General features: G+C 34.6%; 1 protein-coding gene across 1 annotated transcript; it reads right to left on the bottom strand.

Moving 5' to 3' along the window:
• Positions 1-2,317: 2,317 nt before the first annotated feature.
• On the bottom strand, positions 2,318-12,311 carry LOC121984410 (eukaryotic translation initiation factor-like). The gene is made up of 9 exons (XM_042537329.1): positions 11,924-12,311; positions 11,056-11,127; positions 10,440-10,535; positions 9,024-9,218; positions 7,457-7,554; positions 4,400-4,487; positions 3,937-4,287; positions 3,621-3,863; positions 2,318-3,508 (listed from the first exon to the last, which is right to left on the bottom strand). Exons 1-9 carry the CDS (start codon positions 12,098-12,100, stop codon positions 2,495-2,497), a joined length of 2,334 nt encoding a protein of 777 aa, XP_042393263.1. The 5' UTR covers positions 12,101-12,311; the 3' UTR covers positions 2,318-2,494.
• Between the last annotated feature and the right edge of the window lie 1,405 nt (positions 12,312-13,716).

Raw genomic sequence — 13,716 nt, 5'->3', positions numbered from 1 at the left:
CAAGTCAATGGAGATGGATTCATATGATGAATCATTGGATTAAGTCCAAATTGGACTCATTAAGTTAGACTCAATTGGATCCAACTATTGGATTGAGTCTAATTCGAATTAAGCTCATTGAGTCAATTGGATTGATGATTAATGAATTGGACTCATTAAGTGATTTCATGAATTTGAATTCATGAAGAAAGAGGAGTGTACAATTTGAATTACTTATGTATTGGATGCATTGGATGAAGAGTGAACAATTTGAATTTCTCATGCATTGGATGCATTGGATTCATTGGATGAAGACAAATATTAATGTCAATTAAGGCAATTGACATTAAGGCATAAGACAATTTCATAAATCTATAAAAAGGGGCTTTTGGATTTTTTTTTCATAATGAGTTTTTGGTGTTCTTGCTCTTCTTCTCTCTTCACTTCGCCGAAACTTACAAGAAGGGTTACTAGCACAAAATACCTCCTTTATGTGCTAGTCACTATTCCAAAGGCTAGTAGTCGCCCGTGATTTACCTCCTCCGTGTTGGCCTTAGGACGGGCTGGCGGGGGCGCTGAGGGCGAGCGTATTCGCCTTTTGCCACAATTCTCCACTTTGTGAGTTTGTGAAACAAACGATGCTTATTCGTGTGGATACCATAGAGGCGCAGCCACTTGATCGCGCTAAGATCCGTATCTAAAAAAAATATTGCTGTCGGATTTGCGAAGGGCACGCAACAAAGGTACCCTCTCGTGTAAAATTTAGTATATGATTTTCCTTCGCATAAATCTTTTGGAAGGAACTTGTTTTCCACTACGTTTTTCGACGTGTTTAGCGTTATAGTTCCTTACAACTAGTCATTAGTACATGTGACAAAGACATAAAGAGGTATGTTCAGACTCATCGAATTTGATCCCAAGATCTCATATGATAATTACTTATGTCTTAACGATAGCACTGTCAAAATGTGAAATGATTTAGGTAGCTTCACGACTCATTGTATAATTAGGTCATCTCAATTAAATGAAAATGGCCTAGTAATGTCAGAAAGGTGAACATCTCACCTGGTGACTTGAGAGTGCAATATTGTATACAGACACCTTACATTGCTATATAAGTATTGTTTACCGAAATGAAAAGGAAAATGAAAATGCATACGGTCACCAAATAGATGACTTGGTAAACGAATTATTTGTGAATGTCCATAATGCATACGGTTAAAATTTTAAGTGCGAGAAATTAAAAGATATTTTCCCTTGGCATATGAACCCCCGAATAGAGAAAAACAAATTTTTAAGGGTGTGTTTGGTTCAAGTCATCATGTATAATCTTGGTTATGTGATTATCAGGTAATCACATAACCAAGGTTATGGGGAATAAAACATAACCAAATGTTATTTGGTTCAATTTAGGTAATGCATCAAAACTTATTTGTTTGAAGGTTTTAATAAATACCCTAGTTTAATATTTTACTGTATTACCCTCAGTTACAAAACCAATTATACATAATATTATTATTATTATTTATTTTTTTTTAATGTTTTTTTACTTTTCTTTTTCCTGTATATTTTTTTATTTTTTTATGTGTTTTTTTATTTTTTTTATGTTTTTATATTTTTATATTATTTATATTTATATTTTTTATATTTTTTAATTTTTTACATTTTTTTAATTTTAATTTTTATTTATTTATTTTTTTTATTTTTTTATTTTTTTTAAAAAAATTTTAAAATTTTAAAATTTTTATAAATTTTTTAAAAAAAATTTAACATTTTTAAAAATTTTATTTTTTATTTTTTATTTTTTATTTTTAAAATTTTTATTTTTTATTTTTAAATTTTTTATTTTTTATTTTTTTTATTTTTAAAAATTATTTATTTTTAAAAAAAATAAATTTTTAAATTTTAAATTTTTTAAAACATTTTTTTTATCGAAGGATATTTTTGGTAAAAAAATTTCGTTAACCCCGAAATAAAAAAAAAACCTTAATTTTCTGAGATTTTCCGATTCCGGGTTGCATAACTCTTTTGCTGACGTGTCGGGCATGGAATATTACTCGAGAATCATCGAATACTTAAACCAAACAAAGTTTTTGTTGATAACCTTGGATGGATAACCAAGATTATCAAGAATAACCCCGAACCAAACGCACCCTAACATATTTGAAATATTACAAATCAGCATCAAATGAAAAAAAAAAAACACATAGAAACAAATTAACAATCAAATCTTATCCCATAAGATCGATCATAGATTAACAACAGATTAAAAAAAATATTGATCTTCAACAGGAACTACATTATTCTGTCTAAATCAATAACCAAAGAACACCTCATATAATCTCTCAACAGTATGAATAAACTAATTGTTGCATACAAATTTACTTTAAGATGATTGTTCTACATGTGACTCATCAAATACAAATCCATAAAACACGGCAAGGATAAATGGAGAAATACCCACAACTACTCTATTACAAAACATAGACTAAATAATTTTACCATAATACTAAACTCATTGAACCAGTTGCTCACAAGCCATTACTAGTACTGCTTGTGCATCCAGCACAGCTTGGCCATTAGGACTTGCTTTAATTATCCTCATAGCAGCGGTCAAAATTGTAGATTGGAAATCAGCATCTTTCACATTTTTCATAACTTCCTCCAATACCTTAAAATCAGCACCGCCAATCAGAATGAGTCTACCCATAACCTCGCCAAAATAGGTAGGTGCTTTTGGTAAGTCAATAGCAATGTCATCCAGCATTGCCCCATAGAGTAAGCAGCCTTCCCCCAGATCTCTTGGAGTAAAGACCTTAGCCAACAAATACTCCAAAAATTTCAAAAGAGGATCTAGGAAAGAAAGGCCTTTGTCCAGAGCCATATTGATAGCTTCCTTCACTACCTTGGGGTGGTATTCAGAGCTCTCTAGCTCCTCTATGCATTGAAGTGCTTCATCCAGAATTCGGATGTGGAAATACTCATCAAGAAGAGCAACTGTCTTCTTCTGTAGCTCATCAGGATTGAATTTAAGTACAGTCAGTGACTTATCAGCGATGACAGGTGGTGCCACTTGGTTGACAGACCTCAACATTTGAGGCATGGAATCTACTGCACCTGGTAGAGTAGAGGTTGAAGGACGAGTTGGTGGTCCATTGCCCTGAAACAATGCACTGGTCTTGCCAACAATTGAGCTACCACTACCTTGAGGTAAGAGCCTAGAATTGAGAGATGTAGACTTGGCAACTGAAGTGCTATTGATTCGATTAGCATCACCCCTTGACATAGATTTACTCCGTGGAACTTCCCACAAGTCCCCATCTAACCCAGGCATTCCAGGCATTTTTCTTGTCCCAGGCATCCCAGGCATCATACCACCAGTTCCAGGTCTATTCATAGGAAATCCAGGACTTGGAGGCCCTAAAGGACCAGCATCACGATTATTTCTCATACTAGCAGTCGCACCAGGACGCAGTCCAAGGTTCTTTTCAGCCTCAGAATGAATTTCACTTATAGTCTTTGCCTTGACCTACAAGACAAGAAAGATTAACCTTAAGAAAAAAATATATAGTTGCTAGATTAGTTGACCATAAAAAATTCTCCATTAGAATAAAACAGCAAAAACCAAAGTAGTTTTTTACCTCTTCTCGTCGAGGGACCCAATTGTTTGCACGTAGGTCAAGCACACCACGAACCATAAATCTTAGCCGTGGGGCAAGTTGGGGATTTCTAGTTAACTCCTTCAGATGATTGAAATAGGCATCATTAAAACGACGGGATTTGGGACTCTCATCCAACTGCTTCCCTATTGTATTGAATAACTGGCAGATTGCCTCAACATTCTCTTCAGCAGGGCATGTTCTTCCATCATGTCCCAACAGCTTCTGCTCAAAACAACTATTAGCAATGATCTGGGTATATAAAGTCATGTACATTAAAAAAATAAACAAGCACTACCTGAGCAATATGATGAACTATTTTTTCTGGTACCATCTTCTCTTTCAAAAGTTCACCAATGAGGCGAATGTTACCAAGAGTACGGAGTTTGACCATTCTCTCTTTGTCTCTGCGCTCCATTTCTTGGTCAGGGTCATTCAGCTTTTGCACTTCTGCTCTCAGGCTGTCAGCACCTTCAAATGCCTCCTGACAGTTATTCAAGAGTATTCGCTTGAAAGTGATCTCTTTCCCTCCCTCTTCTTCAGGAGGGAATGGAGGAAGTTTTTCATTGAGATCAGCACACAGACGAGCATACATGGGGCAAAATGTTGGCTCAAAAACAGCTTTTTCAAATATGAGAGTTATGACATCCTGCACCAAAGTTGTTTAGTCCACACTATTCTTGAGAAATAAGAGATGAACTTTACAGAAAATCCAAAACAAAAAAACACTATCACAACTTTAAATCAGGTAACTTCAAAACCTTTAGAATATCAGCAGTTGTGATTCCAGCATCGATTAACTGCCCCTTCAGCAGATCAAATTTTTCTGGTGTCAGCTTGTTCAATATACTGCAATCAACCAACTACCACATAATAAAAACTTTACCAGACACGAGTTAGCAGATGAATATCATAGAACAGCACAAGAATATTCAGTGTAAAATCAGAAACTTAAATGTTTCAATCCAGATACGTAAAAAATCTGGAATTAATAGCAGTTGTCAGTAATTACAGTTTAATGGTGGTTGTTCAGGGGTGAATTAAGGGGGTGTTTGGTTGATGGATTTAGGAATGAGGGAATAGAATGATAGTAAAAGATAGTGTTTGGATTGTGGATTTGGGAATGACATTTTGGGAATGATTACTAGATTTATGGGAATCAACCAAACCCATATAACTTGATGGGTTTCATTTCCATTCCTATTCTCATTCCACCCTACTATCAAACCCATACCCATAGTCATTCCCATCATTTAACCAAACGCCCCCTTAATCTGTTTGGGGCAGATTAACTGTGATTAGAAATGATTATGAGTCAGGTTAGCTGGACCCAAATTTAGTCTAATGTGGAGCTATTTGGGCCATTTGGGCATAATTATTGTTTGGTTAGGTCTATCAGGTGGGAGTTGTGATCAGGGTTAAGTAGATTCAAATTGAGCATGATTCGGACTTCTGTTGATCAGTTTAGGATGAATCAAATTTGTCTTTTGTCAAATTTGTCCATAATTCTAAGTGAGTTGAGTTTCTTAGGTTTATTTAAAGCACCTATCCTTCCCTTGGAAGTTGAAACCCCAAACTCCTCTCCCTTCATTTGTTGCTTCTCGAGTTCTCATAAGCCACAACAGCAAGCTCATGCCAGTTGATCACACAATAGGCCGTGCGACTGCCCTCTTCGACAAGCGACAATCATTGATCTCCCTTCCCTAGCAACCTGCAACTTCAACTTTCCTTTCTTCCACTCATGACGCCTCTTCTATGGGGTAGTATCCTCATGGATGTTGCGCGTCCATCTTTCCCAACGAACGATGGGCAACCAATCTTCTTCCGTCTTCCTCTGACAAATTCTCTTCTCCTGCAACAGCACTTTCTCCCCATTCATAGATGGTGCCAATCGTTCCCTCCATGAGTCTCATTTGAATCAATCTCTACATTTCCTCTTTTAATCAAAGTGATCTTTATAATTTCTTTTTCTTCAATTATAGTAAACTTTCCTTATTGAGTTATTGTTGTAATCTTCGTATTGGAGTTGCTTTTGGTTCAAAATGGCCAGAAATTCTTGATTTAGCTTGACGGATCATGGAAATTGCTAGATGAGTTTCTTTTCCTAATTCTGCTTTGGATTTTGAATTCCTAGATATGGGTTAGGGTAATTCTTCGCCGAACGTGTGATGTTATGTTGTGAAATAGACCTATTTGTTATTGCAACTTGATTGTTCTTTTAGTGTTGTTAATTGAGTTTGCATTAATTTCTTTAATTGGGGTTTTAGGTTATTGTGGTCCTTTAAAAAACAAAGGTAGATCCACTACCTTAGTGGCCCCCTATGCCAGCCCCATGGATATGGAGGGATATTGTGATCCTTTAATATTTGTTGTGTAATAGCTCTTTCTTACAAGGCAATTTATTTTTTATTTGTAAAATTTGGAAATTGATTGGTATGGTTTTTTGATGTTGGTTGGAAGGCAAATTCCTTTATTGTGAATCTTAACTGCTGGCATGGTGTGTCAACTAAAGAGGGTGTTTATTCATATCTTATAGAGTTAGTCTTTCAGTGGAGCTGAGAAGATTTGGGCCAATTGTTGTTGATGTGAACTCGTTTGATGTGGGCAATTTTCCTTTCTTGATCTCTTGATACATGACCTTGGTGCATGAAAAACAAATTCTGAATGAATTAATATTGTTTAAAATACTGCTATGAGTATTATAAAAAAAAAGGGATAAAATTTATGATTAATTATGGAAATAGGGTGAAACTAAATTATTTGTGGGTGTATACATTGGTAATGTTAATTGTTAATTTATTTTCCCTTTCATGTGTATTGTGCTATCATTGTAGGCTATCATGTGGAATCACACTTGAAGGAGTTCTAAAATTATCACATTACTCATTCACTGCTACTTGTCGTTTAAACTATTTCGCCCTTCCATGCTTGTAATTGACTTCTATTCCAATGTCTATGTTTTTTCAAATGTTATAACTTCTTACATCTAGAAGTAGTTTAACAATGCACAACAAGCTTAGCACAACATTTGAAATTGTTGTCCCTCAATCTAATCATACCTTAAATGTGAAATTGTTACATAATTATATAATTCAAAGTGAAATAACCATTGTGAAACCCCTTAAGAAATACTAAAAAATGTGAATATTTTAAGGTTAGTCATGTGATATAGGACTTCTGAACACCCACAAACAATGTCGGTGCAATCAACATTAGGTGATACGCTAGGTTGATACGTATTACCAATGAGGGCTTTAACTAATGTAACTTAGCTCCCCTCTGGAATCACCTCTTAGTGGATTCATTTGTTATTAAAAAAGTGAAATAATAAAATGTGGATATACATATACGTGTGATTATTAAGAAAAGATTATAAATAAATGTAAATATTGCCTTTTATGTTAAATGCACTTAAGTAAAATGTTAATGCTTCAATAAGACTATTAATTGTATCATTTATTCGAGTTCTTAATTCAAAATAATAATTCATACAAATCTTTTTACATTACCCACTCTGAATTCGTGCCTACTTTTAAGAGTTCTTTGGCCTCCAAGTGCAAGTTGGTAATCGTGGTTGCCTAAAAGCATGTGTTTAGTTTATCATGCTTTACCTTGGCATTATTATGAACCAGACATGGCAAGTGAAGCTTGTGCCTTAGCAGGCTTAGCTTAGGTGGGTGTGACATAAAGTCAAAGCAGATTAATCGTTGAATACACAGCTTCATTGTGGCACATACTAATGCACCTTAAGAGCTAAACAAATAATAATCAAATCATCAACCCATCTGCAAGACTAAATCAAAATTTGTACTAATTACCCTTTAACTGTTTTCAGCACACGCTCTTTTTCAGAGAGATTTCCTCTTCGCGCAGACCAGGGCACTTCAGCCTTGATTAGGGCAAGAGTAGGTCTACCCTACAATGTTGTGATTTAAGAGTATTAATACTACATCTATAAAAACCAGACAGGCAATGGGATCCAACAGGCAAGGAGATAGACAAATACTAAAACTCCAGCAACAGCTATAAAAACATTCACACAGAATAAGTCAATCACTGCCTACAAGATGACTAAAAATGTCACATCAATCTAACTGAGGTAGTATAAAACAACTTGGAGCATCTAGATGTAGGTGCAAAGACATTAGAGTAGCAAGTGCAACAGCAGATTCATGCTCAGAGGATTGTATAACAAGTATAAGAAAAATGCTTCGTTACAGAAAGTTCATATAACTTTCCATTTGAGATTATGATGCAAAATTATATAATAAAGATTCAAAACAATGAACATAACAATCTGATATGAGATGGAAGAAAGTAGATCCTTTGGCATGTCTCTATGTTACAAATCAGTTAATGATTGAACTGAAAGCTAAAGACACAAAGTAAGAACCTAAAGATGACAGGACTAGGTTGACTGACATAAGTACATGCATACATACGCAATCAATTAACAGCCCCATGAACATGAGACAAGTAGGATCATACAAAAAACAGTTATCACTAAAATATAACTACAAGGCATTAGCAATGCAGAAATAGGATAATAAAGACAAGCATTCAACAGCAAAAATGCGCAAAAAAAGACATTACTTAGAATGATACATCTCTATGATGCTAAATAATGGATTTAATTAATTTAGATATAAGCTTCAAAAGTTAAGAAACAGATGATGGGGGTGAACACAGTGTAGGAGAAAAAACAAACGATAAAATAGCAAACATCAACCTAAAAGTCTTGGATAACCTGCATGCTTAGTAACAAAGCAAGACTTTTCCATTTGTACAGCTCTAAGAGATTCCATTTGCAAAAGAAACCCAAAGATAGGCCTTCAAAAAGGATTGACAACTCAGTAGATCTACCACCAAGCAACATAAATGCAGTCTTTCAAAATAGGAATTGAATTAAACAAATCAACAAGAATAAAGCTTCCATTTTGCATAGTAGTAGAGCATATAGTTACATGTCAAAAATCCTTTCAAAACCAAAATTAGAATGTCTTTTTCAAATTAACTTTAAGCAAGCAAGTTTATTTTGAAAAATTGATTATGGATATTAATCACAAAAGAATAAATCATCAGAAACATGATGAATAAAAAGACCAAAATCAAAGACAGACAAAAAAAAAAAAGGCAACCCGGTGCACGAAGCTTCCGCTATGCGGGGTCCCGAGAAAGGATCACACAACCTTACCCTGTTTTTTGCAAGAGGCTGTTTCCGGGATTTGAACCCGTAACCTTTTGGTCACAAAGCAACAACTTTACCGTTGCGCCAAAATCAAAGACAGACAAATTTAGAAAAGATAATTTGACAATAAATGGATGTAGGTAAACCATATTACTCAAGTATATCAAAGAAGTTCTTAAATTCACTAATATCACTACCTGAGATCCTTGAGTGTTTGAACTAAACTGTAATTGTCTTATGTCTTGGTAACCAGAACTCGAGATATTTGACTCTTTATTATCCCTGATTGTGCTCCAAGTTCTCTCATCAGCAGCTGCAGAAGATTGCACTGATCGGCCACGCCAATCACGACTATCTTGCTCAAAATAACGATTCTGTGTTTGGCTTGCCAACTGGAGAGCACATGCAGGCGCTATGAGATTTACGGATCATTGAAAAGGACAATTACAATAAAGACAAAAACTTAATAAAAATTCTAGACAATGAACAAGTTAGAAATTTTAATAACTGATGAATATCTCATACAGTAGTATTTTTGCTAGTAATTAGACTTTTGCAAGACAGAAGCTTCTCAAATGAAATATTTCAGCACAACTGCACAGAGGACACTTAATGGCTCAACCATGATCAAGTAATTATGGATTGTGACAAGGTTTAACAGGTATTAGTAAGGTTTCCAATTGCAGATAAGCAAAAAAAATGAACCATTTCACTTTTATCAAATTGCAAGTTCAATAGTAAGAGTTGGGAAGCTTACAAAACATGATAGATTATATGTTTATTTTCATTAAATTGTTTGATTTTATGTCTAATAGACTAAGTTGGATTTTATGGATTGGGATTATTGTTTAAATATTATTAAATATTTATATATTGCATTTTAATGCTAGGTTTTAAGTAGTGTTATGTCAGGTATAATTTGACAAATACTAAATTGTCTAATATATAGTTATTAGATTGTATAATGTATTAGTTAATATTCAAACTAATTTATATAGCAATAACCAAATGCATTTATGTTGTAATTGAAGGGGAGCCTTGGTGCAACGGTAAAGTTATTGTCATGTGGCCAAAAGGTCACGGATTCGAATCCTGGAAACAGCCTCTTGCAAAAAGCAGGGTAAGGCTATGTACAATGGATCCTTCCCCGGGACCCCGCATGACGGGAGATTCGTGCACCGGGCTGCCTTTTTTTTATTTATGTTGTAATTATTAATTTGTTTTCAAGTATTTAGGGTCAATTACATGAATCGTTTACCTTCTATCAGAATCTTATGTAATGTTATATCACTAGTAATATTTCAATCCTCTTAAGTGATTCTAAATGTGTCAACTATGCTTTTGTTCAAACTCTCCTACTCATTTCTTCCTAAAATTAAAGAATCAATTAGTTGTTTCTGAACATCAAAAATCATATCATCTTAACTTGTTTCTCTCATTTTTTTGACAGCTACACTAACAAATCCTAGATAAACTTTTGTTGAATAACTATGCTGTAATGATTTGTATATTGTATATAGTAAATACATATGATTATTAACAAAATATAGCTTTGGCATTTGAGAAAAAAAAGTAGCTTCGGCAATCAAAACTAGTAGTAGAAGAATATATACATTGGCATCATTATGGCCCCAAGTTTGATCTTCAGGAAACAGTTCAGCATCAACCTCCTGTTTGATTTTCAAGATGTCTTCGAATGCCTGAGCAAACTGCAAAGCCAAAAATAAGATATTAAGACACAAGAGGATTTACTTGCAAAGTTTACCCTAAACAAGACCAATCACCAATACTAGAAATCTTTGATTTAGTTTATTAGAGAATTGATCTAAAACCTCCTAGCTTAATCCTTAAGCAAATATTTCAAAACTGAAACAGAAAAAAGTAGCCTCTTTGTAGGGTGATTCATTAAAGGTGCAAACCTGAAAACCTGCAATTATGAATTACAGTACGTTGGTGATTCAAATTCTGAAAGTGACTTTCTTAAACAATAAATCAGTTGTCGGCCTTATAGAAGACTGACAAAGATAAACTACAGCATCCATAATAAGCAAAATGAATAAGATGGATTGACAGTAATTTGATGAGGAAACTTGTGCATGTATCCCAAATTTAGCTCAAACCATCATTGATAGGCATGCCAAGAAGATGCCAAAAAGGTTCCAACAAATTAATAAAGAGATATTATTAGGAAATGGAAGAAACGGTTCAGAAATGAAAATACAGAAGTACCTGACGAAGTTGCATAAGTTGTTGCTTTGTGTAGCGGATGTGTTCATGACTCTCAAGCCAGGGGTCTCCAGTCTAACAAAATAGACATTAAATTATATTAGCTGTTTACTGGCCCAATGTTTATCCAGAATGAAACTAGCATCACCAGAAAGAAACGCTTCAGAATTTCATTTGTTTAGATAACAGAACCACAACAACATGTTTTAGTCAAATGAATAGCACAAGAAATTGGAAAGTGAATCGTCAATTACCAGAACTCAAGAAATTCACCATAGGACTAATTAGTAAAGATAGTTAAAGGTTTAGTTAAAAAGAAGATACCAGATACGAGTTAGCTGGAATACATTTAAATTTGTAGGACTAAAACTGTGTAATAATGTATATCAAAGTTATTGCAAGCTCCACTCAAGAATGTCAAGGAGAAATATATAGTCAGAAGATAGTCAATTGTTTTACTGCAGGAAAATTGCTGGCAAGCTATATCAGGAATAGCCAAAAAAAACAAAAAAAAAAAAAATCTAATCTCTTAAACAAATGATAATAATTTAGTGAAACAAATAGATAAATTCATTCAAACTCGAAAAACAATACACTCCAAACAAAATCGTAGTGCCTTCCAACTACTTTTCCGGTGTCAAATTAACTAGATTACTCGACTCTGGGACTAAGAAGCGTTATATTTCACCAAAATAATCGATTTTCATGCAGATGGAGTAAAATATAGTAGATCAACGAAAACCAGATGTAAAACTGATGAATCTTCGAAACAATTCAGCTTCAGAACTGGAAATCGGATAAAAATAAATCAAATACACCAGCTGTATCAATCAAAATACAGAATAAATTGCTAAAAGAGCTTTCCACCAACCTTGACCGGGATAGCCGCGACGACGCCACCATGTGGGCGGAGGACAGGCAGATCGAAGGGGCTGAGCGAGGCGCTGCCACCAGAAATCGAGGATTCAAACCGAGGGGCTACTACTCTGCTGCCACGGTTTCCTCCGCCTCCAGGCCTCAAGCTGATGACCGTCGGATCTGACTGCATACCTCGCTTGATCCCTTCTCTTAAATTCTTTTCTCTCTCCGAGACGGTGCCAAACTTAAACCCGGTAGGCGCCGCAAGGGTAGCAAAAAAGAGGAGGGAGATTAATAAAGATGCCCTTGTCGAAACCCTCTTCGCTCAGCGATGCGAAGAGAGGGGCGAGAGGAAGAAGAGACGACGCTAAGCGGCGTAAGCCCTTATATTTTTCAAGGGCATACAACGCAATGCTATGGGCGTTTTAAATACAGTAACAATCAATCTAACCAGACACGCCGTAGTTATTATTGGACTCCGAGGGAGTATTTTTCTGGGTAAACATATTAACGGGGAAAGAATATATTTCACTTTTTTAATATATAGCAAAAGCGCTCAGTTCAAGTGTTCCTATGTCAATTCGTCCGGTCAACACCCACGAGTTAAATCACACATATCATTATTAACCATTAGTATTCATCGTCAATGTACTTATTCATACCTCTTTAGATTAATAGAAAAAAAAAAACATGAATGATTATTAATTATTAGTACAATAATTAATATACGAAGAAAGATATACTCAGACATATCAAAGTTTAACTTCAAGACCTAATATGATAATATTTTATGTTTTAACTATCGTATCGTCCTGTGAAAACTTCACGTTTTTAATATAAAAAAATGATAAATATAATTAACTTCATTGATTAGATCTGGAATGACTGACCCAGTCTTATGAAATTTTTTTCATCGGCTATCAAAGTAAATCAAGAAGCACTGGACAGCCAAAGAGTCCAGCATCTTTTAGTTAAGCATCTCATTTGGAGGAAAAATTTCTATAAATTTATCATAGTTAGAGATGAGTACTTGAATGACAACCTAGATATCTTACCGTTACACCATAGCTCCCGGGGGCCTTCACATTTTTAATATGTAGCAAAAAAAAGATGATTTGCTCGCTCTTAGTGGCTCCATCAATCCGTCCCTAAATTAACATGAGGAAAATAAATCATGAAAAATTAATAGCGGCCGGTGGTCATGGTATCAGATAAGATATACTGACATGCCAAATTTTAATATCAATATTTTATCTGACAATATTCTATATCTGTACCGTCCCAAAGGACATTTATTTAACCGTGGAGATCTATTACTAGGAGGAGAAAGGTTATATGATTGTCAATGGACGAAATTAAGCTTAAATAATGACAAGAATAACGGATGGGTAGAGCACGCCCATATTGTCAAGCCTTTTTATTGTTGATAAACACTAAAAAGGCTTGTGATTTTCTAAATTTGGATACTCTGCCACTCTCAACTGTCAACTGGACGGTGCAAGTGCCAAATGCCCAAACGGACCATGATATCCTAATAATGAAGGATTCCAACACCCCTGTACACCCTCTCCTACTCTATTCGTACTAAAATATAGTGTCCACTTGTTAAAAATGAGCAGGAGCCGATGATGATTTTATCTATATATATATATATATATATATATATATATATATATATATATATATATAAAATAAAAGGTGTGCTGATTCTGATAAATGATAGTTTTAAAGAATATGAATTCTTAGACATCCGGAAGAATTTCTCAATGATCCTTATCACAATGAAATCAACTAATAAAATGTTAG

Source organism: Zingiber officinale, chromosome 5B, assembly GCF_018446385.1.
Source record: "Zingiber officinale cultivar Zhangliang chromosome 5B, Zo_v1.1, whole genome shotgun sequence".
NCBI lineage: Eukaryota > Viridiplantae > Streptophyta > Magnoliopsida > Zingiberales > Zingiberaceae > Zingiber > Zingiber officinale.
Note: the sequence above shows the minus strand (reverse complement) of the source record. Positions and strands in the feature narration are given on the sequence as shown.

Excerpts from the sequence above, each read along its gene's own strand:
- LOC121984410 (XM_042537329.1), bottom strand. The coding sequence starts at position 12,100 with ATGCAGTCAGATCCGACGGTCATCAGCTTGAGGCCTGGAGGCGGAGGA. Across the intron at positions 11,128-11,923 it reads TCGCGGCTATCCCGGTCAAG|ACTGGAGACCCCTGGCTTGA; the intron begins GTTGGTGGAAAG and ends CTATTTTGTTAG. Across the intron at positions 10,536-11,055 it reads AACTTATGCAACTTCGTCAG|TTTGCTCAGGCATTCGAAGA; the intron begins GTACTTCTGTAT and ends TTGGCTTTGCAG.